General features: G+C 39.4%; 1 protein-coding gene across 1 annotated transcript in view; it reads right to left on the bottom strand.

Annotated features, from left to right (window-relative positions):
* The window catches only part of LRP2 (LDL receptor related protein 2), a 180,244-nt gene extending 154,586 nt beyond the window's left edge, over nt 1–25,658 (bottom strand). The window contains exons 1-4 of the mRNA XM_040636652.1: nt 25,614–25,658; nt 23,650–23,872; nt 4,976–5,083; nt 3,441–3,563 (exon numbers count right to left, since the gene is read on the bottom strand). Coding sequence (XP_040492586.1) covers nt 3,441–3,563; nt 4,976–5,083; nt 23,650–23,872; nt 25,614–25,658 — 499 coding nt within the window. The remainder of the gene's footprint in view (nt 1–3,440; nt 3,564–4,975; nt 5,084–23,649; nt 23,873–25,613) is intronic.
* Between the last annotated feature and the right edge of the window lie 1,061 nt (nt 25,659–26,719).

Genomic DNA, 26,719 nt, shown 5'->3' with positions numbered 1-26,719 from the left:
ATTATGAAATATGTTTAATAAAATTCTAGATTAACAAGGAAAATGGCCTCAATCTGCCTATTTCTAATAGTTTGAGACTGATGTTGTATTTTCTGCTAGTACCTTAGAGTGAGTTAATTTTATTTCTATGAAAAGTAATTCACGTAGACCAGCAAATACAGAAGGAAAAACCTGGCCAGGGGAGAAGATTATTAACTCCACTTGGGACACCTTGAATTTGAAGCATCCTGGAGATCTCCAACAGGCAGCTGAATATACAAGACTGAAGTGTGGGCAATAAATCTGGGTCATAAGCATAGACTTGGGTACCATCAGCCTATCCAGGGTTACTGAAATCATAAGACTGGTTGAAATTATTCTGGAAAAGTGTAGAGTAAGAGGAATTGCCAAGTGCAGGGTTCTGAGCAACAGCCATACTCCGGGCTGGGCAGAAGAGGAAAACAAAATGGAATGATCAAAGCAGTTCAGAAAAGAACCATAAGTGAGGAGTCACGGCAGCCAAGGTAGTAGTGTCAAGAAGGAGAGAATGATTGCCAAAGTCAAGTGCAATTGAAAAGTCCATCCAATGATGAGAAGGAAAAGTGTCCACCGTACTTGACAATCAGGAGTTCTCTGGTGACCTTAGGGAATATAGTGGTGGCATATTCTGTAGCTAAAGGATGTCTAATAATGAATTTTATGTCATTAAAAATGCAAGAATTAGGGACGCCTGGGTGGCTCAGTCAGTTAAGCGTCTGCCTTTGGCTCAGGTCGTGATCCCAGGGTCCTGGAATCAAGCCCCTCGATGGGCTCCCTGCTAGGCAGAGGGTCAGCTTCTCCTTCTCCCTCTACTCCTTCCCATGCTCATTCTCATTCTCTCTCTCTCTCTTTCTCAAATAAATAATCTTTTTTTTAAATACAAGATTTACCTTATGAAATCCACATTTAAAATGGTATGTAACATTGCTTATAAATTACTGCTATAAAGTTTTCTCTAGTCTCTTTTCCCAAGCAGTTGTCCTTAGAAGTTTGTATCCCCTCTGTAAAGAAAGTATTATTATTAGCAAGGGGTCATCCACTACATTGGATCACAAGCTACAGCTCAGCTTTCTCCCTACTTTGTTAAGGAAACGAAAAAATGGAATCAAAACGGCATATCTAGCCAAAAGATAAATAACCCATCATTCATTAATTCATTCAGTACCCATTTATCAAAAACCTACTACCTGCTAGACAAAATAACAAGTCTTAGGGATGCAAGCTAAATAAAGCATAGTCACTGCCCTCCAGGGATTCACAGTCTAGCACCATCCTATTGCCACTGAGCCCTCACTATCTACAGATCATCCCTTTTTTCTCCTAGGACTTTTTTTTATCTCCTAGGACTTTTGAGGGGCTAGCCAGAAAATAGTATTGGCCAGATAAATTCCCTACAAAGGTTTTTTCCTGGGCCCTACTATGCCTGACAATTTTAATTCCACCTTTCAGTACTTCTGAGCTTACCATTCCCCAGCTCCCTCTTTCAGACGTGGCAGTCCCCTTTTGCCATTCCACCTCACATCCTGACACATAAGGTCCTGGACCTCATCTGACATGCCATGCTCCTGGTTGGTCTTGATTAGCTCCTGCCCATGCCTTCCTCGGGATTGTCATTTGTCACCACCACCACCCTCCATGGCCCTACACAGTTTGCTAGTTTCCCCTTAATCACTTTGTCCCAAAGATCACCATCCCTTTGCTGGAAGACCCCATGACCAACACTGACAAGCACTCACAGGCTGTTTAATTATACAGTCTTTATTTTAAGTTTAAACCAAAGTTGAACTCATGGGTATTTTGAGAATTTCTATTCTCTTCCTCAAAAGACCCTTGGCCTGACTGAAAAGAGTTCACACTCAATGCTGGACTCAAAAGTCCTGGGCTAAGTTCCAGGCTTTTATAAATGTATCCAGGACCTACCGAAGGCCATAGAATCTCCACTGCTAGCCATAGAATGACTAAACAAGTTCTGACATGAAGTAGTCATCAAAAACATCCGTTTCTTCTTTGATCTTTGTGGGCAATGACTGTAAAAATGCCAACAGGATCTTGGCTGACATCTTAAAAATCAACACAAAGTAATGATAGATGTCCATGATTTGTGGGATGTGCACTTAATGGAACAGAATGTGCAGGAGGCTCAAAGGTGAATGCCACACAACGATCAGAGCTAGCCTCTTTCACAGGACAATTGGGGTCAAGAGCCTGTGGTGGTTGCTTACAGTCTGGTATCTTCTCTCCAATTTCCATCTCAGTCCAACCTAGACTTCTAAAAGGTCTTTGGTTTTTTATTTGGGGGTTTTCTTTTTTGTTGCAGGGGGAGCATCATTACACACACACACACACACACACACACACACACACACACAGGGAAAGGATATTATGTTCTCTCTTCTAGATGTTGAAATTAGAATTACAGGGATGTGAAATCCAGGACTTCTACAGCCTTCAGGCAATCACAAAAAGCCAGCAGGCTGAAGACGGCAGAGCAGAAAAGTGGGAGAAAAGTAGCTGATGTTATTGAACTGGGAATGAATCAACCCTGGGACAACACTACATTTAGGCTTCTTATTGTGTAAGATAATAAATTCCCCTTTTGCTTAACTTTTTTGAGTTGTGTTTTGCATTCTTTGCAGCCAAAAACATCCTCATTGATACAGGAATAATCTTAAATTATATGAATATCCTTAACAGAGAAGGCAAAAGAATGATATACATGGCATATTTCTCACATGCTGCCGTCTTGTATTTCCCCAAGATGACTCTCTCATCCAAATTATTTAAGCCCATTTCAAACTCTTTTCCAGTTTGAGCCCAAAGAAATTAGAAGTTAAGGGTTTCTTCCAGTTTACTGTCCTGAACCCTGTCAGTGTCCAGGAATGCAGTGGCCGCCAAGTTCCTCCGGATTGCTACCATCTTCCTTCTTGCTGCAGCTCATTCTATGCAGGCTGTACCAGCAGTCACTGAAGCAACAACCACCACTGCCCCCACACAGACCTAGCTACTAGCTCCACTTCCACTTAATCAAAAAGAAGACAGTTTAATCCTGAGGCAGGAGGGATCGAAGGTTTCAATGCAAAGTGCACTGCAGGAGCAAAAGGACCCATCCTGCTGCGAACCACACAAATGAAGATCCCACCTATAGATACCAATAAATGTTTGTTTCTTTATTGAGTGTAACACAATCTTAATTAAATACTGGGAACCCATCCCATTTCCAAAGAGCTGGAGTATATTTATAATTCTTCAGCACATTCAGACTCTCCATATTATCTAGCCCTGAGTGCGACTGTGGCACAGGATCCCCTGTCATTGAAGCTCCAACTCAGCATTTATAAATCATCCCATTGTTATTGCATTTCTAACAGGTCAGATTTTACGTGTCCAGGAGGCCAAAACAAAATCCCTCTATAAACACTTACGACAATGCTGATGTTCATCAGAGCCATCCTCACAGTCCAGGTCGCCGTCACACTCCCAGAAGTTAGGGATGCAGAGACTTTCACCCTGACACAGGAATTGGTCTGACTTGCAAGATGGGGAAGCTAAAACAAACCAGGAAAGGACTCATTATGTCAAACATCCACCCTACTGTACCAACAAGCAATGCTTACTTCGAAAGAATATATGTCAACTTCTGCTTAATATATTTGATGGCAAACAGTAAACAATCCAAGCCAAGAGTCTGTGGACTCTAATCAGCATTCAGTGCCACATAATCTCAGCAATGGCCTCACAACAAACCGATAATCCAAAGCAACACAAAAATACATAATAAAATAAAGTAAAAATAAAAATGAAAATAAAATAAAAATAAAACAAATAGCCAAAACACATCCATACAAAGCCATGACAAAAAAATACTAAATTTTAAATTTAAATAAAAATTAACCATGAATAATTGTTAAATTAATTGAAATCTTTTGTAATAACTAATAGCAAAGCATCATGATGATATGAAAAAACATGAGATGAATCGAATAATTACTATTTCTACAATTTTCTTGCCTTATGATCTTTGGCAGGTTCCCTGAGCTTCCATGTATGCACCATAAAATGGGAACTATATTTACCTCAAAGTTTGCTGTAAAAAATCAGTTATATAACGTATGTGCAAGTGCAGTATAATGTTAGTTGCTATCTCTATTGTCATTGGTACCATTGCTATTATCATTGCTATGGAACATTGTTATACCAACAACTAACTAACCATTTATTTCCCTATCCCAGAATACAAATTTCTTGCTTTTCTGCTCCTAGTGGTTAACCTAAAATGAACTTGGGAAGATCAGAGGAAGTAAACAGACAGCACATGACTATGTCTCTACAAACAGAGCTATTCCCTTGCTCCAAATGTGATTCACACACAGCCTGGCAGCAGTAACATCACGTGGGAGCTTGTAGAAATGCAGAATCTCAGGTCCTACTCCAAACATGGATGCAAACTTGCACTTTAACAAGCTCCCCAGGTGCTCCATTTGTGCATGACAGAGAGCAACCCTCAGTCCGTTTCCTATGGTTAAGAGAACTATAATTTTTTAAACATAAAACCACACCAGCTTCTTCTGTGATCTTTTTGTGTCATTAGCCTAAGTTACACTACGTCGTTTATACAAAAACAGACTCCTCCTTGAATTACAAATCACAGTTGGTGCACAAAATTTCCAGAGTGAATAATCTGAAATAGGCTTATAGGCTTCAGAAAACTACTCACAAATTTGTTTCCATATCAAGGTCATGGGCTAACAGTAAGACAGAAACTAATGTGAACTGAACCCCTTCCTTAAATAATGATTAATGCCATCAGTTCTCTTCAACCACAGAGATCTCAAAAGACTTGAGCCCAGTCCCAAATCTATCACTAAAGGCACAACTTTTTGTCTTTGGTACAGCTGGATTCCCCAGGAGGCACTTGTGTTACTCAAAACAGAGCTTAGCCCAGCCCCTCCTCACTTACGGCAGCCAACTTCATCCGAATCATCCAAGCAGTCTCTGGTCCCATCACATCTCCAGGATGCAGAGATACACTGCCCATCTTCACAGCGGAACTGCTCACTTCCACATTCTGCAATTCCACAAGCAAAAGAAAACCAGTTGAAAAACTTACCTACACAGATATTTAACTAAAGAAATACAAATGTTTTATAAAAATGAAAAATTATGCAATGAATTAGTAATCAAAGGAATGTGAATTACTTACAAAATTAGGAAAACATTTTTATAATGATTATTATTATATTATCCATTTCAGGATCTGCAGGAAGAGGTCATTTCTGTACACAGCTGACTAGCATGTACCTTGATGTAACCAATCTAGAAAGAATTTGACAGCATGTATCTTGCTTTTTAAAAGTGCTTATTCTTAGTTCTTTTATTTTTAAAGATTTTACTTATTTACTTATCAGAGAGAGAGAGAGAGAGCACAAAAGGGGAGCTGCAGAGGCAGAGGGAGAGGAGCCTCCCTGTTGAGCAAGGAGCCGGATGCGGGACTCAATCCCAGGACCCTGGGATCATGGTCTGAGCCAAAGGCAGATGCTTAATCAGCTAAGCCACCCAGACATCCCTTAGTTCTTTTATCTTTAGGGTTTCTTTCCCCCCTAAGGAACTAATCAGAGAATTAGACAAAGATTTATGTATGGAGATTTTAATCACAACATCGCAACATTCTAGATGTTCAATAATAAGAAAAGGATAAAATTTTCTTGTATCTTTATTACATATGAAGAAGTCATTAAAATGGTTATGTAGTACTTTTAAGTGATTTAGATAAATATTTATAATATGTAACAAAGATGAGAATGTATAATTTTACCTATAACAGAGTTACATATGGAGAAAACAGTGTAGAAAAAGACCAGAATGTTAATGGTGGTTATCTCTGATTGATAACATCATGAGTAATTCTCATTTGCCTGACTATGCTTTTTTATTATTTTCAGTTCCCTGCCCTTCATTTTTTTAAGTGCCCTTTTATTACTAAATCATATATAGCAATCTGTGGTTCTTCATTCTTAGATTCAGACCAATATTTGGCTTTTTGTTTAACTACTCTGTAAGATGCCAGATCTGTCAGCTCATCTTTGCAAGCAAACAAACAAATTTTTAAGCCAAAAAAACAAACTAGAGAAAAATCTCTGCACCCAACCAGAGTGCACAAATCTGGCCCCCAAAGTTACTACATTCCCAAGTAGCAGTGATATCTCCTAGTGATACCAGAAAGAGAACAAAACTTAAATAAGTTTATTTCATTCAACCAATATACCCAGCAATTTCCCCAAATCTCCCCAGGGGACTAATTTGGCAGTTGGAAATCCTCTGAGGTTCCCCAAATATCTGACCAGTGACTTATTATGTGCCAAGTAGGAAATTTTTTTAAAGAGATCAGCCAACATCAGCCCAACTTGGAGAAGACTCAAAATTATTCTTTCACAAGCCCAAGGTGGTAGAGGAGTTATTTGGGGGGTTGGAAGAATACAATTATTTTCCCCATGTATTTGAGCAATCATGCTAAATTACCTATTTCAGGTTTTGGCTAATTAACCCGAAATTAGGTAAATATACAGATCAATTACCTACTCCTAAAATAAATAAACAATGTGCTATCCTGACTTGTGTAAATGCAGGCATATCAACAGCATGACATAAACATAGTTAAGTGATCTATTCCTAGGGGATATAGGCTACTTTGTTCATGGAATGTTCAAATCTGATTGTCTGGTAGTGACATCCTGATTTATAATGTATGCTGCAAATGGTCAGAAACTTCCCTTGGCTAAATGGTGGTACCGAGTGGTACAGGAATACGTACACCCAAATACCTTCTATAGACTAATGCACGATGGTGGTTGGTGGTGCAGGTCTGGGGTTGGTGGTGCAGGTCTCTTATCAACTACCTTTAAAACACAACAACCTCCCTTGCAAAAATGCCCCTAAGGAATGTACAAATTCACTCTGGAATCCCAGAACTTCTCATTGGATTTTGTTCTACAAAGCAATATTTCCATGGGAGATTAGGGGCTTTGGAGGTTTTAGCAATTAACAGAACATATATTAAATCACCTTTATCAATTAGGTCTATTGTTAGTAATCCAACAGAATACATTTGTAAGTTCAGTACATTTATCTTCCTTAGTATCTAATAATTTCTGGTTGAAAAACTATAACAATCTAAAGGTCAGTCTACTTACAAAGAGTTTAATATTGCTATGAAAAATAGAAAAGCATAAACTTAGAAACTGAGTATAGAGAAGAAAATAAATTCTCAAAACAATTTATTGCCTGTTATAAAATATATATAATTCTTAAGAAACTTTTATTACAAGTCAAATTTTGTTTATTTTTGCTAAAATATGAAGTTAAACACATCACAAAAAGAACACAAAATAGATACCCAAAAGTCATTTTTTTCAATTACTTCAAAGACAATTACATAAAACACATAAAAAATGAAACTGATAGGGGAAATTTTACAATGAACTCTTCCTACTTAGTGTTTTTTCACATTTGATCTCCCAAATATTTAATTATCTAGAGTAATATATCAAACTTGTTTTACTCAATTTATCAACAGATCCACGATAATTCATCTGTCAAATTCACCCTTTCAATATTCCCTTCCATGCCTGTTATAACTCCCAAGTGACTATTGTTTGGAAATACCTCTCCAGAAAAAACAAACTGATACTTTACCATTGCTGGGTGGCCTCCCAGCAATCAAACAAAATGCTCCACTGGTGTCAGAAGCCTGTCATTCATTTTATTATAAAGGGAGTAGGTGCTATTTAAAAGCAAACTACTAGTGAAAAGCTCTGGGTCAGGTCTAATAACAATTGCAGGTGCCCCTGATTTCAACTCATCTGTATACACTGTATTTGTTTTGTTTTGTTTTGTTTTGTTTTGTTTTGTTTTGTTTTGTTTTGTTTTGTTTTAAGTAAGTAGTCTCTACTCTCAACCCCACCAAAGGTATCTACGCTTTATTATTTAATAATTTGAAGTCCAAAAAAGCAGGGAGAGGGATTTCATACACTGGAGCTGAACAGTTTGTGGAGGAAAAAAAAATCTAAATAGAGGAAAATTTAAAACTTTTTTCAACAAATGGTCTCTAAACATTCATATCCAATCAATCCAGTTTTAACCTACAGGTAGTTTTGCAAACAATAACTTTTAGAACTTTAAAATATTTTCCCTCTAATAAGAGCCAAGGAGGAAAACATCCTAATCCACACTGAAATAAAAATCTTTTGTTAAGGGGTGCCTGGGTCGCTCAGTTAAGCATCCAGCTCTTAACTTCAGCTCAGGTCATAATCTCAGGGTTGTGAGATCGAACCCTGCATCAGGCTCCATGCTGAGAGTGGAACCTGCTTAAATTCTCTCTCTCCCTCTGCCCAACCTCCCTCTCTCCCTCTCTCTCTCCCTCTCTCTCCCCACCCTAAAATTAAAAAAAAAAAAAAATCTTTTGTTAAGAACCAGGCAGCCATTGACAAGAAACCATCAGGACCAAATGAACACCCTGCTTCCCCAGCACTAGTCCTGGCCTTTTCCAAGAATCAAAATAGATGGTGCAAAGATGGAAAATACTCATGCGGCACATAAATGGCATGCACATTCTAAGCACTTCGCCAACTTCAAGTCATTTAACTTCCATAACAGTCCTATGAGATAGATGTCATTATTACAAACATTTTACAAACAAAGAACTTGAGGCACAAAGCAGTTCAGTAACTTGCCCAAGATCAAACAGCAAACATGTGCAAAGCAAAGATTTGGACCTGACAGTTCTAGTTCCAGTATCTGCGTTATCTTGACCACTGCTCTGTGTTCCCTTACACCAAAGAAAGAAAGAGAAGAAGCAAAAAGGGAAAGAAAAAGAAATATTTCACCAAGCTCGAGAATGAATGTAAAAACATGACTTTTTTCCAAAGTTGCTATCCACATTAACCAAATTCGTGAACTGGGCTGGTGTGGAATCCATAGCATCCCTATGCTCAGGTAATTCAGTTGGAGAAGAGCAGTCTACCTGGCAACTAACACTGCATAAAAATTCTTGGGCTTAGGAAAACTTGCTACAATCAAAAGCAACCCAGGGACATCAAAAAAGAGGCTCAATCTCTTCAAGAAAAATTATATTAGACAGAGGAATAAACTTGTTTTCCAACCTTATAAAGCCCCAAACTGGAGAAAAACACGAGTAATCCTTTCTTCATAAATAGCCATATCCCAAGCTTCCTGGTCTATGTGTTGGACTAAGAATGTGTTAAGATACAAGAGAAACAGTTAATGCCTAGAGGAAGGAAGAAGTCCTTTGTTTCTCCAGGAACAGTACTAAATTAAGTACACTACTTTTATATTCTTTACAACCTCTAGCACAGTGTTAGGCACATGTGGGATAGTCAAGCATATTCATCAGGTAATGAAAATTCCTCTTCATAAAACTCAGCCTCTTGGTATCATTATATATATAAAACCATTACATATGTAAAACCATCAAGGCAAGCAATAACAGTTTATTAAGACTTTGTTTGCTATCTTAAATCCACAGAAAGGAAAATAAAATCTGGAATAATTTGAAATTACTTGGAAGAGGAATGCCCAGAAATTTAAGAAAGAAAAAGAAAAATATTGAGCCATATTAAAAGGTCTGATTCTTTTACCCTTTTCTAGTGCAACTTTGTTTTTTCACTCATAAATTATTTTCTCAAAAGAGAAAGGCAAGTCGTAGTCAATGGAACATTGTCCAAAGTTAACAGAGTAAGGTAATTTCTATGGCAAATCCTATTTTCAGTTAGATCCTCTTAACATGTGCTGGTCCTTCCAGACTCTTGGTCTACCTGAGGAGGTGCTTGTGCTCTTTTTAAAGATATGTCATGTTAAAGTACATGACATTTTGATAGTCCTACCTTCACTGAGCTCAAAGAAACCAATGTAAGAAGCAATTCCTTAATTCACCCATAATTCTTACTTCACTTTTTCTGTACTTGATTTTTATTCCTTTGACATACTTTTGATGTTTATAAGTTGGGTGATGATTCCCTACAATTCTCACACTTTATCCACACCAACAAGTCCTGTTCCTTTCAAAGACTGAGAGTCACTTGCTTATTTCCAAAACTTTACACAGCAGTCATGACAGCCAAGCGTAACAAATTGGGCGAAGACCCTGCTCTGCCTAATATCAACTGGTGGAATAGTCAAGGGTCGACTGATGGAACTGAAACAAGACATACACAGCAAACCAATCTACGACTCTCTTTCTGTGCAACATTCTAGCTGCCTGGTTTTCCTAACAGGTTGTCAAATAGGAGGCCAGAAATCTTTTTTTTTTTTTTTTTTTTTAAAGATTTTATTTATTTATTCAACAGAGATAGAGACAGCCAGCGAGAGAGGGAACACAAGCAGGGGGAGTGGGAGAGGAAGAAGCAGGCTCATAGCGGAGGAGCCTGATGTGGGGCTCGATCCCATAACACCGGGATCACGCCCTGAGCCGAAGGCAGACGCTTTAATCGCTGTGCCACCCAGGCGCCCCTTTTTTTTAATCCAGTTTAGAAGCCACTGAGTTGACTGTTTTTTCCAAATTGTTGTTTCAGAACCCTGATGTCTGATTAGAGCAAACCAGTATTAAGAAGACATTTCAAGAATTCAAGGACTTTGAAGCAAAACTCACAAAGCCACTTGATGAGTGATCATGTACACACATCATTTAAGTGCAGTTAAAAAAAAAAAAAACAAAAGAATATGATGTCAGGTTCACTAAAGCCACAAAAAATATTTATACCTACTACGTGCAAAACATAGTTCTAGGGCTTGTGGAAGAAACAAAGTTAAGATAGGGTCCTTTTTTTTTTTAATAGAGCTTACAAATTTATTGGGGACAAAAGTTATTTATATAAGTTAGCCATGTATTTTAAGTGTTTTCCATAGATGATCTCACTTATCAACACAACAACTCTGTGAAATAGTATTAATAGCCCCATTGCAGAGATGAGGAGACTGAGGCTTGACCTAATCTCACAACTAACTAGTACGTAGAGGAACAAGGATTCAGACCTAGGTATTCTGGCTCCAAAGCTGTGCCATATGACTGTAGATGATTTGGTTCCTAATAAGGAGCACAGACGACAAGAATCAATTGGCCTCAAGGAGAAAAAACTAACACCACAAGCTGGAGTAATTAGAGAAGGCTTCATGATGGAGAGTAAGACTGTACTGGGCCACTGTGATGAGCACGATGGGCAAAGAGGAGGGACCAGGTTTTGTGTAGAGTCCAAACAGTTTGCGAGAAGCCCAACACAGGTGTGGGCTTAATGTGCAGGCCTCCGCAGGACAAGTGCAAGGAACCTCTTATGAGTGGAGAACGAGGCTGGGGAGATGGAGAATAAAGTACCATAAATGTTAAGCAAAAGAGTGACGCGATCAAATGGGTTGACCGTAGGAAAGCTTAGAGCTCACCAGTGCCAGTACCTGTGTTAAAACTAAAGGTGGCTCTGGGTAAACGTAGCCTGAACGAGGATACAGACTTTGGTCATGAGAAGGGCTTGGGGCTCCACCTCATTCCCCAGAAACTGGGCCACAGCATGAGTGAGCTTGGTGAGTAAGCTGGTCCGTGGTTCACCAAGAGGCTGCTAGCAGATGGGGCACCTGGGTGGCTCAGTCGGTTAAGCCTCCATCTCTTGATTTTGGCTCAGGTCATGATCTCAGGGTCATGAGCTCAGGGTCCTCAGATCAAGCCCCACGTCAAGCCCTGTCACACTCGGTGGGGAGCCCGCTTGAGATTCTCTCCCTCTCCTTCTGCCCCTCCCCTGCTCACATGCTCTCTCTCCCCCTCTCTCTCAAATAAATAAATGAATCTTAGGGGAAAAAAGAAGCTGCTAGCAGAGATGGGTCTCATCGTGCAGCCCTCCAGCTGCCCCAGGCCTGGTCCACTTTGTATGACAAGTGACTAGCAGGTTCTACAGGTGCGCCGAAGGTAGCCTAGCATCCTTTCCCCACCAAGCTGAATGTTTCTGAGCAGCCAGACTACAGAATTCGGTCAGCCCACAAGACAGCTGATCTCAAAGACTGCTAAAATATTTGCTTCATAATTTTTAAAAAGTTCCTTTCAATGACCAAAAGTCAGCCGAATAATGGCTTTTATCAGAGTAGCCTCTCAATCTAAGAAGCAGGAAATTGTTTCCACCTGTTCTAACTGCGTAATTCCCCATTTTCACGTAAACACAAGCTACCTGCCTTCCTCCCCTCCCCCTAGTCTCTCCCGCTCCGCTTCGTTTTCATTCAGCACCTCCTGTCCTGACAACCGGACTATCAATCAGCACTGCAGAGCATTACAAATAAAACCTTGCTTCTCAGGGCTTCCGGAGAGGACACGGTTGGCATTTAGAGTGGGATGTGTATTTAACTGCCCTGGGCAAAGCAGGTTGTATAGCATCTCTGGCCCCCACAGGTGGAATGCCAGTAGTATCCTTCCCTGTGGTCACTGTAACAACAAAGAACACCTCACACACATCCAAACATCCCTTGAGAGTGGCCGTACCACCCCCAGTCGAGAACAACTTAAAACCTGTAAGCAGCTTGGAGATTCAGAGCTCAAAACATCTTAACCCACATGAAAGAGATCTTCTAAGAAAACCCCTATAATAAATTCTTTCCTTCTAAAGATAATAAAATTTCTGAAACAGCAATCCCACTCCCTCCCACCCAGCAATAAGAGAGCCTGGGATTGGGCAATATCATGCTGCAGCTCCTAGTACCAGCAACTTGAAATGAACTCCCCTGGGAGTGTGATAAAGAATCTAAGTTCCAGGGAGGCCTGCTTCACCCTGGAATGTTCCATGGTGTGTGCACAGGCTTACCCATTCAGGGGTGGGGGGAGTCCCACAGAAAAAAACAAGCCAAAAATCTGAAAGCCTCAAGCAGGTCTTCATTAATGTAAAAGAATCATTGTCATGAAAAACAAAGTCATAGACACACCTGCTTTATGGTGAAAACTTCTCTCCCAAGTATAATTATCATAACAAAAAATAATTTCTTCAAATGTCCTCTCCCAGTCCCTGCCACATACACTTAAAATTTTTTAAATGAAATATAAACTGGCAACCACATGAGTGCCTAAACTTTCAAAAGAATCTCCAAGTTTTTACCAAGAACACTCAGCAATGAAAACTTGTTGTCAGCCAGTACCAAAACCTGGACACTGTGTTTGTGTTAGTCTTTTCTGTACTTCCCCAAATAATTCATGTCGAACTTCCTCTATCAGCTAAGTCACTGAGGTTCCTGTGGATGGACTCCTCCTCCACCTGGAAGAAAACTAAGCCCCACTCCCTCCCCAAGGACTGACTGGTTATCTACCTCTTTACTGGCCAAAGAGCAACACTTGCAGGACGCTATAAAGAACACTATCCAAACAGAAGAAAATTTAAAATAGTCGCCTGCTCGGGTAAATAAGGAACTAATGAATCAAACTATACATAAGAAAAGAGTAAAACACCCTTCAGCACTTAATAATTTAACAGACCTTGTAGAAAAACTATATATCACCCTGATTTAAGTGCCGATTTCCAACCCCAACTGCCCAGAGTATTCCTATATGGCTTCATGACTAGCAAATGTAAATTACTGTAAAATGGCTTAATGGAATCAAACACTAAAAAAGAAAATAAGCACTTGTGAGAAATAAGGGATTCCACCCACCTGCAGGCAGGCAGCTTTCCTAACTAAGGCTTATAAACGGTGAGACGACCCACCTTCCACCCAAACGCTGCATTTACAGACAGCATCACACCCGGGAACCAGGGTTTTTCTGAGGCATTAGGCCCAAGTGTTGAACCATAAATCAAATTGATACAGATGTGTTAAAGCCACAAGCATCAATGCTAATTTGATCATTTTAACAAGCAGATGAGATCACGAGGTTATCTAATGAACAATGGCTTGATACTGGATATTATGACCAGAGCAGCAGCAGGAGAAACTGATTCCCAATTGGTGGATTTGGTGATTCTCTAAGTCACGGACTGAATCAGTTGTAACCTCTACATAGATCTTCTTGACTGAATCATACAAACACCTTGCTGTATTCCTTCTTCCTTATTACATGTTATTTAGGAACACCAAGGAGAGGTGTTAAGGTTAACAATCAGTTGTCCAGACACTGAATTTAACGAGACCTAGCATCTTGCACCCTAATCTCAATTTGGTACAAAATGGTAACTCATTCTTATTTAGCTATGGCCCAAATCCAGACTGGACTAGTACATAATTGCTAACTGGGTTTATAGGTCACAAATTTCACGCTAGGAACTAAATAACCTCTCATTCTAAATGTGTACATTTTCGGAAAGTAGAGATCAGTTTACATAAAGTTTTCTCTGAAGTAACCAATGCTTGCAGGTCAATTAGCAAGTGTGTTGACAACTCTGATCAGGAATGTTGATGTTTACTGTAGGGCTCATTACATTGTTATTTACACAAACACTGACTTTTATCATAGTTCACGTGTTAGGAGACCAGTTGGGGTACACACAGGTATGGCTCAACCTTGATGACTTAGCTATGGGCATGTATGGTTTCTGCTAAAGAGAATTTTCTTAAACTCTTAAATATTGTACAGCAAGAATGTGAAAATAATTCTACCAATAAGTTTAAAAGCCTATTCCTGGGCAGTAAGTACTGATAATTACTCATCTGGTAAACTGAAGTCAACATTTTTAATAAAAATGTATCATTTTTTTAATTGGTTTTGTTGATGTTTTACACAGTATTTATGTATTTTTCCCTTCTAGTGACAAGTTATAGCTCAGAAAGAAATTTATAAGCAGAAGTTCAAAATTCCCCCACCATGACCTGATATATGAAAACTAAAGAACAGAAGAAGTAGATGAGATTAAGTGACCAAAATAAGAGTGATGGCAAGGTGGCAAGACTCGATTAAGATTCTACCATGAACAGAGCCCTTGTTCTAAACTGTGAGTTCCTAATGGAATGAATAAATACCTCCGTAATCCTAGTGCCCAACGTAGTACCTTCTAGTACCCAGATGATGCTCAGTAAACAAACAATATGTGACACATTAGAATATATGGGTAAAGCCAAGATGATTTCCAAAAAATGATAAAGGCTTGAAATCTTGATGATTTGTGGACTTAAATAATGGATGCTGATGTTTAAAGTCACTGTTTCTTCTGATCTAATTAACAACTCTACAATCATCTCCCATACTGACCTGGCATGAGAGACCAGAAAGACTCGAAATCAACCCCAAATTCTTGGGAGCCTATGTATATGTTCGGGTCATTCTCTGCTTATTCAGTAAAGGATGGGACCCCGTGTTATATAAAACATTACATTTATATCCAGCACTACTCTGGAGTAGAAAAAGTACTCTGCACCCCCCCTCAAAAAAGGCTACAAGAACATCTGATTCCACAAATCAAAATTTGTAATTTTTATTACAAGGTTTGCTAACACAACAGAATCATGATTTTAGTCTCCCTACACAGAGTCAAAAGTAGGGCTGACTTTCTTAACTTGGGAATCTATAAAACAGGATCTATTATAGTTGCAAAGACTTTCATGTTTGAATGAACTAAGTTTCCTGTCTCCTCTGCTATACTGACCTTAACAAATTGAGCAAAAAGAACTTTAGGACATGCCTCACCAGCAGGTTATCTGTTATACTAGCAGTCCCCTCGCCCTGGGCTCGAGGAGCATTTATAGATCTCCAAATAACTTTCAGGCTCTATAAATGTCATCACTTTGTGTTATTATGTGATTATGATGACTTGAAACAACTCAATAGCTTATTGACACAGAATCAACATTATTATATTGTCTCCAACTGATACCTGTGTGTAACAAAATGGTGTCTGGGTTTCTGACTGCATATGGTGAATTTATAATGTCCTAATATTAAAACCAGCTTAAATAAAATTATAAGTCCATCTGCAGTGATTGTCAGAAGCAGGAAAAACAATGTGGAGTGTATTCCCTAAGATTTTAACTAATCTGTATGATAAATATCATAAGTAATGAGAGCAAAAAAACCTACTATCATTATAAATTTTTAACCACGCATTAAAATAAGAAGTTGTGGTCCATATATACAATGGAATATTATTCAGCTATCAGAAAGAACGAGTTCTCAACATTTGCTGCAACATGGACAGCACTGGAGGAGATAATGCTAAGTGAAATAAGTCAAGCAGAGAAAGACAATTATCATATGAGTTCTCTCATCTATGGAACGTAAGAACTAGGAAGATCGGTAGGGGAAGAAAGGGATAAAGAAAGGGGGGGGTAATCAGAAGGGGGAATGAAGCATGAGAGACTATGGACTCTGAGAAACAAACTGAGGGCTTCAGAGGGGAGGGGAGTGGGGAAATGGGATAGACCGGTGATGGGTAGTAAGGAGGGCACGTATTGCATGGTGCACTGGGTGTTATACGCAACTAATGAATCATCGAACTTTACATCAGAAACCAGGGATGTACTGTATGGTGACTAACATAATAAAAAAATTAAAATAAAAAAAATTTTAAAAATGAACACACTTTAAATTTAAAAAAATAAAATGAAATAAAATAAAATCTTAGAATTTTAATGCCAGTAATAATCTATACTAGAAAATACATACAATAAAAACTTTACTGACATACAAGTAAATAAAACCATCACTTATTGGAATTTTGTCTATATCACACTTTTTTAAAAGGCAATCACGAAAAATAAACTGATATTAGGGATTTGGCAAAAAAATAGTTTTTAGTTGGCTGTCTCAATTCTAGAAATTGGGTATCTATGGTTACAGTCCTGAGACAACGAATGAATGAGCCAATATTCCAAATGAGAACTTAGATACTGGGATCATTAAAGAATATTTCAATTAAATTTAGTAAGAAATTTGGATTTTACCAAAAAGAGCTAAAATAAAATATTAATGGAGAAAATACTAGATTAAGTGCCAAGAGACACACATGGGTTTCAACCCTTGCAACAGTACTGACTGTCCCCACATCATTCTAAGTTCCGTGAGGGCAGGAACTATTTGTCTTATTGACTATTGACTCTTCACTCAATAAATATTTGTTGCTTAACTGGCTTAGCTTGGTGGACTTGGATTTAAACTCTCCGATACACAGTTTCTTTACCTGCAAAATTTCTGACCTCCAAATCAGGTTCTGGTGAGGACTAAAGAGGTCCCTGTAAATCACCAGCACAATGCTAGAGATACAGCAGTCCTTCCACAAAGGCTGGTTCCCTCCTGGGTACTCCCACTCGTCATCCAACTAGAATATTCTAACAGTCTAAGCCAATAAAATACTCGGGGATCAGTAGCTCCACCAGATAAGAGCTGTTTGTTCTGATTGAGAGAAGTCTTCCAAACCCTGACCCACCTTGCTTGTAGGAACCTCAGCACTGACAGCAAGGATAGATGGTGGTTGCCTTGCCTCCCGGCCAAGAACAAATTATCCATTGGCTCAGTCTGGAGTCAAGGGCAAGACTGAAAATCAAGATTTATTCTAGGAAACAAAGGTCAAGCTAGACCCAAAACCAAGCCTGTCACTGGTTTTCTTTATGCATCTTTGTTTTCCTGCAATGAGCATTTTTTTAAATTACTTCTTCTATTTTAAAATCACTCTGTTTCAGGTGATCCTCTGGAGTTTGTATGTGGAATACTATTAAGTGTATAATTTCAACACACACACACACACACGCACACACACTTGATGATAAATATAAAGGCTTTCCCAGAGTGGACCTTGAATCATTATACTACACAGTGAACTGCCTTTTTAGAGTCATACGAGCTTTCCTCTTGACCTCAGTTTATGCCTCTACACATGGACATACAGAAACTGAAGACATAAAGAAATTCAGGATTTTAATCAATGGAAACTAAGCTAAAAAGCTTTCCATTTAGAAAGTTCAGAAATTCTCCAGGTCCTGGGTTCAAAACAAAAAAGGATCTATCAAATTCTTCCTAAAAGTATTAAAATATTCATTATCCTAGTTCTCTAAACTCTCTCCTGCGTAAGAGAAAAATGCTACAAATGCAAACATATTCTTTGACTAAAATAATCTGTGATCATGCCTTTACACTACATTCAAAGGAAAACTTAAGATGATAAAGTTGTTGTTACCTTCTAGCTGAATGAGAAAGGCTTTATGTAAACCTGGATATCTGCCCCTTCCAAAAAAAAGAACCAAATATCATGACCCCAGCCTTAGGCTTCCCTGAGACCTTACCACCTTCCTAAATATTCTCCACCCCACAGAGCAGAGGCTCCAAACTCAACTCAACCCAGCAAATGCTTACTGAAGCTCTGGCAGACCATTAATCTGTGCTCTTACTGAGGCTGCGTGGCAACTGTCAGGACACCACCGTAAAGACAACAAGCCCACAGCAATTTGGCTCCCTTCAGGCAAACCAATACAACCACCGCATCTCCTGCCAGAATCTAAGTGAAGCCAGTTCTCCCCTGAGCAGGGTTATGCTCACTGTTTACTAAGAGCACTCAACACTTCCCTGAGTTCGGTGGGTAAAGTTACGAAGAAGAGGGAAAAGCAACTTAAACTTGAAAGGCTCTTCTGATAGTCCAGGAATGAGGCAATTAGGGCCTTATCTAATTCAAAGGTCCTACCTCTGCTTCATTTCCCGCAAGCTTGTCTAAAAATCCTTTCCTTCTCTGTCCCTTGGATCCCCATAATGTGGCTAGAGTTTTCATGGTTTTCAACCCTGACCCCCAAAATCTGCTCCCAGTGACTTATTAACAACAAAGTTTAAGTGATTTTTAAAGCCCTTCCTTGGGTATTTGCACTCTCAGCAGAAAGTAGGAAGCCCTCAAAGGAATGAATTTTCTAATTGTGGCATTTTAAGTATTCTCTAATGCGCAAATACCTTCCTCACCAGCTTGGTGGGGCAGATTTCTGGAGGATAAAGTATCTTATCAGGGCTCCTAATATCGTACCACACAGGTGGTGGTACGTGTACAAGGCCATCTTTGCAGTGCCAAAAACCCCTCAGCAGGGAGATAGCATTTTTCCATAAACGCACAGGCCAGTTAAAATACAGTCAAAGGGGCTTCCGAGGAGAATTTGGTGACATCTCTGCATCAGTGAACGTGCCTTAGATTACTCTGGGCTGAAGAAAAAGGCCCTAAAGAAATATTACAAAAGCAATGACTCCAACGGGCCTAGAGAGACTCAAATAACAAATGGGCACTATTTATTGAAATACTGTTGTTTGGGTTCTTTTGTAAACTGAAACCCCTTACTCTACTATTTGTAACTCAAAGAACTCCTACTGGAAACACAAAATTTACCAATCCCACCAATGTGGAATATATGTGTACGTGTGCACATGTACACACACACGTATGTACACACAAGGAGACCCAGTGTTACGAAGCCAGCTGGTGAAGGAATCAAATGTAAGGGTCTATTTCCCTTCTTCCATTCAGCCCAGTGTGTCTAAAAGCCAACAGCTATTCCATAGAATGTTAAGAGACAAAGTCTGAATAACCAGATAGCAGTGTGCTTGTTGTAGTAATCTAAAAAAGGAGGGAGGAAAGGAAGACTGTTCAGAAGCCCGGGAACTTTCCAGAGGTAAGCCCCTGGAGTCATACAGCCTGGGTACAAAGCCCAGCTCCATCTCTTTACCAACACTATGGCAGTCATGTTATTTAATATCTGTGCCTCAGTTTCCTCATCTAAAAATAAGAGCCCTTACTCATCAAGTTAATATGAAGATAAAAGAAGGAATATGAGCCTGGCAGGTTACTAAATGTTCAACAAGTGTTTGTGATTGTTACTATTTTTAGGCAAGTGTTTTCCGATCCTTTTAACTCTATATGGTCTCCCTTGGAATTTTATAGTTTCTGTTTCACACACACATTTGCTTAGACTCCAGCATATCCATAGTCATAGTTGCAACCCAGTTTGAGAATCTTTTTAAACTAACCTAATCATGATAGCTAAATTCAAAGAAAAAAAGCTGATTTAATACAGAAACTTAAATATTATCTTATTACTAAAGTGTCAGTTTTATTTTAAATTATGCTCTCTCCTGGGGTGCCTGGGTGGCTTAGTCAGTTAAGCATCCGACTCTGGGTTTCGGCTCAGGTCATGATCTCAGGGTCCTGAGATCAAGCCCTGCATTGGGCTTCCCACTGGGCTTAGAGCCTGCTTCATATTCTCTCTCTTCCTCTCCCTCTGCCCCCGCCACACACCCACACACAGCTCTCTCGCTCTCTCTCAAACCAACAAACAAACAAAAAAAACTATGGGATGCATTGGTGACTCAGTCGGTTTAAGGTCTGCCTTCAGCTCAAGTCATGATCCCAGCGTCCTGGAATCAAGTCCCGCATACGGCTCCTTGCTGAGCAAGGAGCCTGTCACTCCCTCTCCTTGTGTTCTCTCTCAAATAAGTAAATAAAATCTTAAAAAAGAAAAAGAAGCAAAAAAATTACACTCTGTCCTTAACTATTTCTTATACCAGAGGAGAAAAGCATATCTGTATTCAAAATGAACTTGAACTAGAGAAATAGAATTGAATTCACAAAGACAGGCAAGTTTTCGAGCACCCATCTATTCTATGCACTTTCAAAAAACATTACTACTTAGTGAAATAAATTAACTCTCTGCAAGCTTATTTCTCTGGTTGATAATAACTGTTTTTAAGACATTTCAACAATTACATTTTAGGGGTACTTAAAATGTTCAGTAATAATAAAAAAAGAATTCCTGTTTAACTAAATAACATTAACCACCTGCCGATACACAGATACCTCAGTCCAAAGAAGTTCACAGTGACAATATTTCTTGAATTACTGAGTTAGGCAATATGGAATTACTAAACCCTCATATTCAGTGCCTACAATCTAAGAATTCTCACTTCGCCCTACATGTGGAAATCATTTCTGACTCAATGACATTTTGAAAAAAGCCAAGCATGAAGGAAACAGAGGCCACATCTGACAAGAGGAAAAATCCTGAGCTTTTCATAAAGAAACTGCTGGCTGTATAACCACTACAACAACCATCAAGAAAGGGGGATTCTAATGTACAGAAACCAGAGAACAAGAATATTTCTAACCTCAAAATCAGACTCACGGATACATATACCCAGTAATACACCTCTACTATGTAAGGGTGAAGGTTAAAAAGACCTTAAAGTTGAATTCCAACATTCTGTTGATGCATACTCTGTGCCTACAATTTCCTTCCTATCCCCTAGAATCATTTGAAATAGGCTTATCCTTAGTCCACATGCTGGTCCTTCAAATACTTGGAGAGAGCCGGCCATTGTTCCCTTGATTTTTCTCCTCTCCAAAAGAAACAGCCCGTTTTTCCATCATTCTTCCTGTAACATAGCTTCCAGTTCTCTTGTCATCCTTGTTTCTCTCCTCCAAATTCAGTTCAAATTGTCTATGTCCTTCCCAAAATGCAATCTACAAAGCTAAACAAATGCCCAGTGTCACCTAACCATCTATGGCCAGGACCAAAATAGCCTACCCCAGGGCTCATTCTCCCGTCTTCTTTAGAAAGAGAATCTCAATTTTATTCAGGTGAACCACAAGGTCTTTAGCTGAAAGGCTACAATTCCCAGACCTCAGTGAAGTGCAGTCATGGGACTGAGTCTTAATCAATGAGATGAAATGCAAGCAGTAGTATTGTACGGGACTTCAGGAAGTCTCCTTTGAAGACAGAAGGCACACCTTCCCTGTTGCTCCTCCATCTCCACCACCTGACATAGAGCTAGGATGGCTGTGGCTACAACAGCTGTTCTGGACAATGATTTGACCTTAGGGATGAATACTACCACCACAGGACGGTAGAGCAGGAAGATGGGTACCAGACGAGTACCAAACCAGCCTTCTCCTGCTAGTTAGGAATGAGAGAAACAAATGTTTATCTTGTTCAAGCCAAACAAAATCTACTCTGCAACCACAGTCCCATCACCTCCCCTAGGTGATGGAGTTGCTTTACTAGGCTCATGTGGTTCTTTTACCTTTCCACTAAAACAAAGATTTCTCAAGTTCCTGCTTCCACATGGCTTTGGGCCAGACACAGGATACCAGAGGAGGCAGGCATAACTCAGCATTAGTGTCCTATTCTAAAAGAAGTGATAAAATACGTACATAAATAATTATAATTCATGGTACGATGATAAGTGCTGTAAGAGACGTTTAGATAACATTCAGCGGAGACCGAGAAGGGCCCTGTGGAGGAAGGAGCATAGAAGCTACGATACGCGGGTCCGAGGGGAGGGAATGCCTGGCAGATGAACAAGCTGGAATGGCCAAAGAGGCCGGAGAGCGTAAGGCATGTCCAAGAAAGAGACGCATTCTTCATCCTGTATCACTGACACATGCCTTCAAATTACAAAGATATTGAATGCTTGAGGCAGATTCCCTTTCATGTGAGGTAAAAAATGTGCAAGATCACAGCACCCTCTAAAGCCACCGAGTGCCTCCACGGAGTCGATTCGATTCACGAGACAACTGTAGAGCACCAACTGTTTGCTGTCAAGAAAGAGTGTCTCATAAAGAGCTTTCTCCTAATCCGCAAACGGGATGAAACTTTTTCCATATTTTAAAACACCCTTGGAGGTGATACTTCCCAGTATTCTCCTGAACTACATGAAACGTTTCCAAGAGTTGTATTCTGAGATTTAATAAACTATAAGTACACAATACAAACGCATTTCTCCTTTTTCTCTTATAATTGATTGACTGATTGTATTAAATGGTGTACATATTCAATAAAAGTTACAGAATCAAAAGAGTAAAGCATGTGGAAATAGTAATGTTAAGCATGCAAGATCCAGAGCCTCGGTTTGCTCATTTGTAAAACAGGGATAGAACCTTCCTGGACTGACCTGAGGATTTAACACTAGAGCTATGATGACTGTATCACAGGCATACAGTTAAGTTTCAGTAAACGTCAGCTCTTATTCGTAGTATTATTCCTTCCTTCACTCCCTGTCAACCAAGATGGACCCTCAATAGAGACACTATTGGCATCTGGGGCTAGACAGCTCCTTGTAGCATGGAACTGTCCTACATATAACAGCTGGTTTAGCATCCCTGTCCTCCATCCTCTAAATGCTAGCAGTGACACTCAGGCATTATGACAAAAAAAAAAAAAAAAAAAGCCTACACATTTCCAGATCCTCCCCCAAGGGAGCTCTACCAACCAGGAATTAATGAGCTAAACCAAAGACATACACACCATGCCCAGATGGTCAATAAGCTAGAACTGCTTAAGACACGGGGATTCAAGAAAATGCAATCAAGTAGTTAGGAATGTATATAACATGCATGTACATTGAAAAGACATGTCTAACATTCCCATGGATAAAGCACCTCACCTGATAAAACAAACAATGGGAATTATCAAAAAGAGCCACAAATCAAAGCTTTCTCTACATTCCATGGTGGCTCTCTACCCTTCTCATCACCTCTTGGTCCACAAGTTTAGTTCCACCCTCCTCATCTGTCCTCTAACTTAACTGGCTGGTCTGCTTTCCCTCACTGCAGCAAGCAGTATCTTTACAGAACAAAGCCAGATCACTGCACTTCCCACCTTACGTTTCTTCAAAGGCACCAAACTTCTTGACACAGACTCTCCAACTCTCACCAGACTCCACTCTTCCAATTCCATCTCCTGCTGACACACCCTCCTCAAGACTCAGTCCAAAGCGCAATCTTTGTGATCTCCTCGTGGCCCCCTCAGGCCTACTTGACTTCATCACTCCTCCCCTGTGCTCCCCAACCTCTATGACAGCACCCGTCGCTGCCGTGTAGCACAACTGTTCACGTACACGTTTTCTCCATCTGTTAAACTCTGCATGGGACCAGGTCTGCAGGAAGCATATACAGAACACATGAAATGGAAATACTGGATGGATCCATCCCGAGGTTTGAAATTTTCTGTAACATGCCATTTTAGATCTGTGCTTTGAAGACCTGAGAAGTGAAGAACCAAATGTTCTTGAGGTAGAAAGGCAGGTTATAAGGCTTGTCTTCTAATGCTTCCTTGTCTGATAGTTTCACCTCCAAAAAAAAAAAAAAAAAAAAAGCTATATTCCTCCCCAGCAAGTTCTATGTATAGAGTATTTGACAGTGGTCCAAAGACCACAGCATGGTGGCTGTTCTGTTGCACCAACCTAACCAAGAGCTGGTCAACTATGAATGATTTCACACCAGGTTCCCTGTGGGGCCAAATGTTTACTGGATGCTCACCAAGTGCCAAGACCTTACATGTTCACAATGTCCTTTAAATATTCTCAGGAGCCTGCAGGGTAGAAATTACTAACACCCATTTTATAGTCCAAGGAAACTGAAGCTCAGAGAGATCAGTGGCCAAGGGTACACATCTGGAGAGTGACCAGCTAAATCTCCAAACTCCAACACCAGGCAGGGTCCCAGCACCAGTAAGGATTTGGCCACAGGTTAACCACATCCAGGGTAGGCCCTTGAGATTAAGGATCCTTGGGTAGGGGGAGAAGGAGCAGTGGGGGCATGGCCAGAGAGCTTCTACAGTCGTAGGAAGAGCCCACAGTTCTACTTAGCAGCCAGAGACTGAGGTTTATATCATGGGCTTCAGTTCACCCCCACAATTTAGGCTACCTTCTGTACCTTCAAGGAAACTAAGAATTTTCTCTTTATAAAATGTAAGTTATTTTAGCATAGAATTTTTATTTAAGATTTATTTATTTATTTATTTATTTATTTATTTATTTATTTTTGACAGAGATAGAGACAGCCAGCGAGAGAGGGAACACAAGCAGGGGGAGTGGGAGAGGAAGAAGCAGGCTCATAGCGGAGGAGCCTGATGTGGGGCTGGATCCCAGAACGCCGGGATCACGCCCTGAGCCGAAGGCAGACGCTTAACGACTGCGCCACCCAGGCGCCCCTAGCATAGAATTTTTGCAAATATGTACTAATTCCTCAGAAGTTATTCAAGATGCCAAATATTCCTTTTTGAAGCAATCCTAAGCCACCCTTAATCATCTGTCCTACAGTGCAAATCCCCAGAATATTCAATGCCTTTCAGAAAATGTAATGGCATATTTAAGGGCATGGGGGGATCACTTTTTAATGTTCCAAATTATTTGTTTCATTGGAGACCAAGATAACAAAATCATGTAAGCGGGGAAGGGAATTTTCAATTATAAAGATTCTAAAAACAACATTTAGTTGTGTATTTCTATGATATTTTAAAACTGCAATCAAGTTCTACAGACTAATACAATCAATAAATCCCAATATTTTTATAAATTCCCTTTAAATAGAGCACCTAAGATATCCATTAATGGTTACTTGTAGCTAAAAGCCAAACTGTTTCATCTTACTATACCTATCATTCAGTTTTAACTTAGAAAAAGGAAAGAAAATAAAACATTAAAGAACTTAAAAGTAAGAGCTTATCCTAAAGTGAGTTTGATCATTTGCTATTCGCATTCTCCCTTAATGTTATTATATACACATTTACTTAGTAAGTTTCATTTCCCGAAATGATTTTTTCAAAATCTGCTAAGATGAAGGAGCAAAGGTGTCATTCAGCCTGACTTTTCTTTAAAGCCATATATTAAAAGTTACCCTGGTGTGCTCCTCTCCAACTACAGCTACCTTGAGAGTTCTCATTTGTAAAAGTAAGGTTGGCAGGGAGGAAATAAGATGAGAAGGAGAAAATCTCTAATTTGTCATCAATAAAATAAATCAGGAAATAGCCTTTAATCTCAAGAGTGCAATTTACTGATTTAGTCATTTATTTACAAAATTGATGGAAATTGTTAACAAGGAGTTAATTGATTTGAATCACCTGATTACCACAGTTAATTAACCACACTGACTTAATCTTCTTTGAAAACATCAACTAATCATTTCCCAGGTGTCAAGGGGTAAATCGTTAAATAAAAAATAAACGTCTGTCCCCCTCTTCAAGGGAGACTTCTTGAGCATGTTTTCTTTGCAGATTCCAATCTAGCAACAAGCCAAGTTTGGATTTTTTTTTTCTTCTATAGCTATACTGAAAGAGCTGCCATCTTTCCAGAGTTTTTTCCTTTTATAATAAAGGAAAAGCAGCCTTGCAACCTTACCATCTGTGTCATTTAGAATTACTTCAAAAATGAGCTAAGAACACTTTTGAATAAAAATGAACAAATCAAAGGCAACCGAGACTTTCATATGAGAAAGTGAATTTTCAAAAAATTAACTTCAAAACTTATTTGGAGGGTGAGACCACAAAGACACAGTGTGAAGGAATGGGGTTGGGGGCGCGGTGGGTACGGTATTACTGAGCCTGTTCTCATCTTGATTGTGGTGGTGGTTACACAAATACATACATGTATTAAAACTGCTAGAATTGTATACTACACAAAGTCCCATTTTAGTCTATGTTAATTTTTTAAATAAAATAAAACAAAGTAATTACAATACCAATATTTAAGCCCACTTCCGTGAAAATTGTGAACCCTTATTCCCGGTTTTACAGATAGAAAAATTAAGGCCAACCACTTGCCCCACACACCTCAATAAAAAGGGGATGGGGAGGAGTCTAAGAAATCCAACATTGTTAGAGAAGATCAGAAAGAAAACATCCCATGTGTCTCGTGGCTATCCAGTTCTCAATTAGTAGATCCACTGCTTCTCTCAGGGTAAAAAAAAAAAAAAAAAAATTAAATTAAAAAAAAAAAAAGCCAACT

This window comes from Ursus maritimus, unplaced genomic scaffold, assembly GCF_017311325.1.
Source record: "Ursus maritimus isolate PB19 unplaced genomic scaffold, ASM1731132v1 scaffold_1, whole genome shotgun sequence".
Lineage (NCBI taxonomy): Eukaryota > Metazoa > Chordata > Mammalia > Carnivora > Ursidae > Ursus > Ursus maritimus.
The sequence above is the reverse complement of the archived record's forward strand: the minus strand, read 5'-3'. Positions and strand labels throughout refer to the sequence as shown.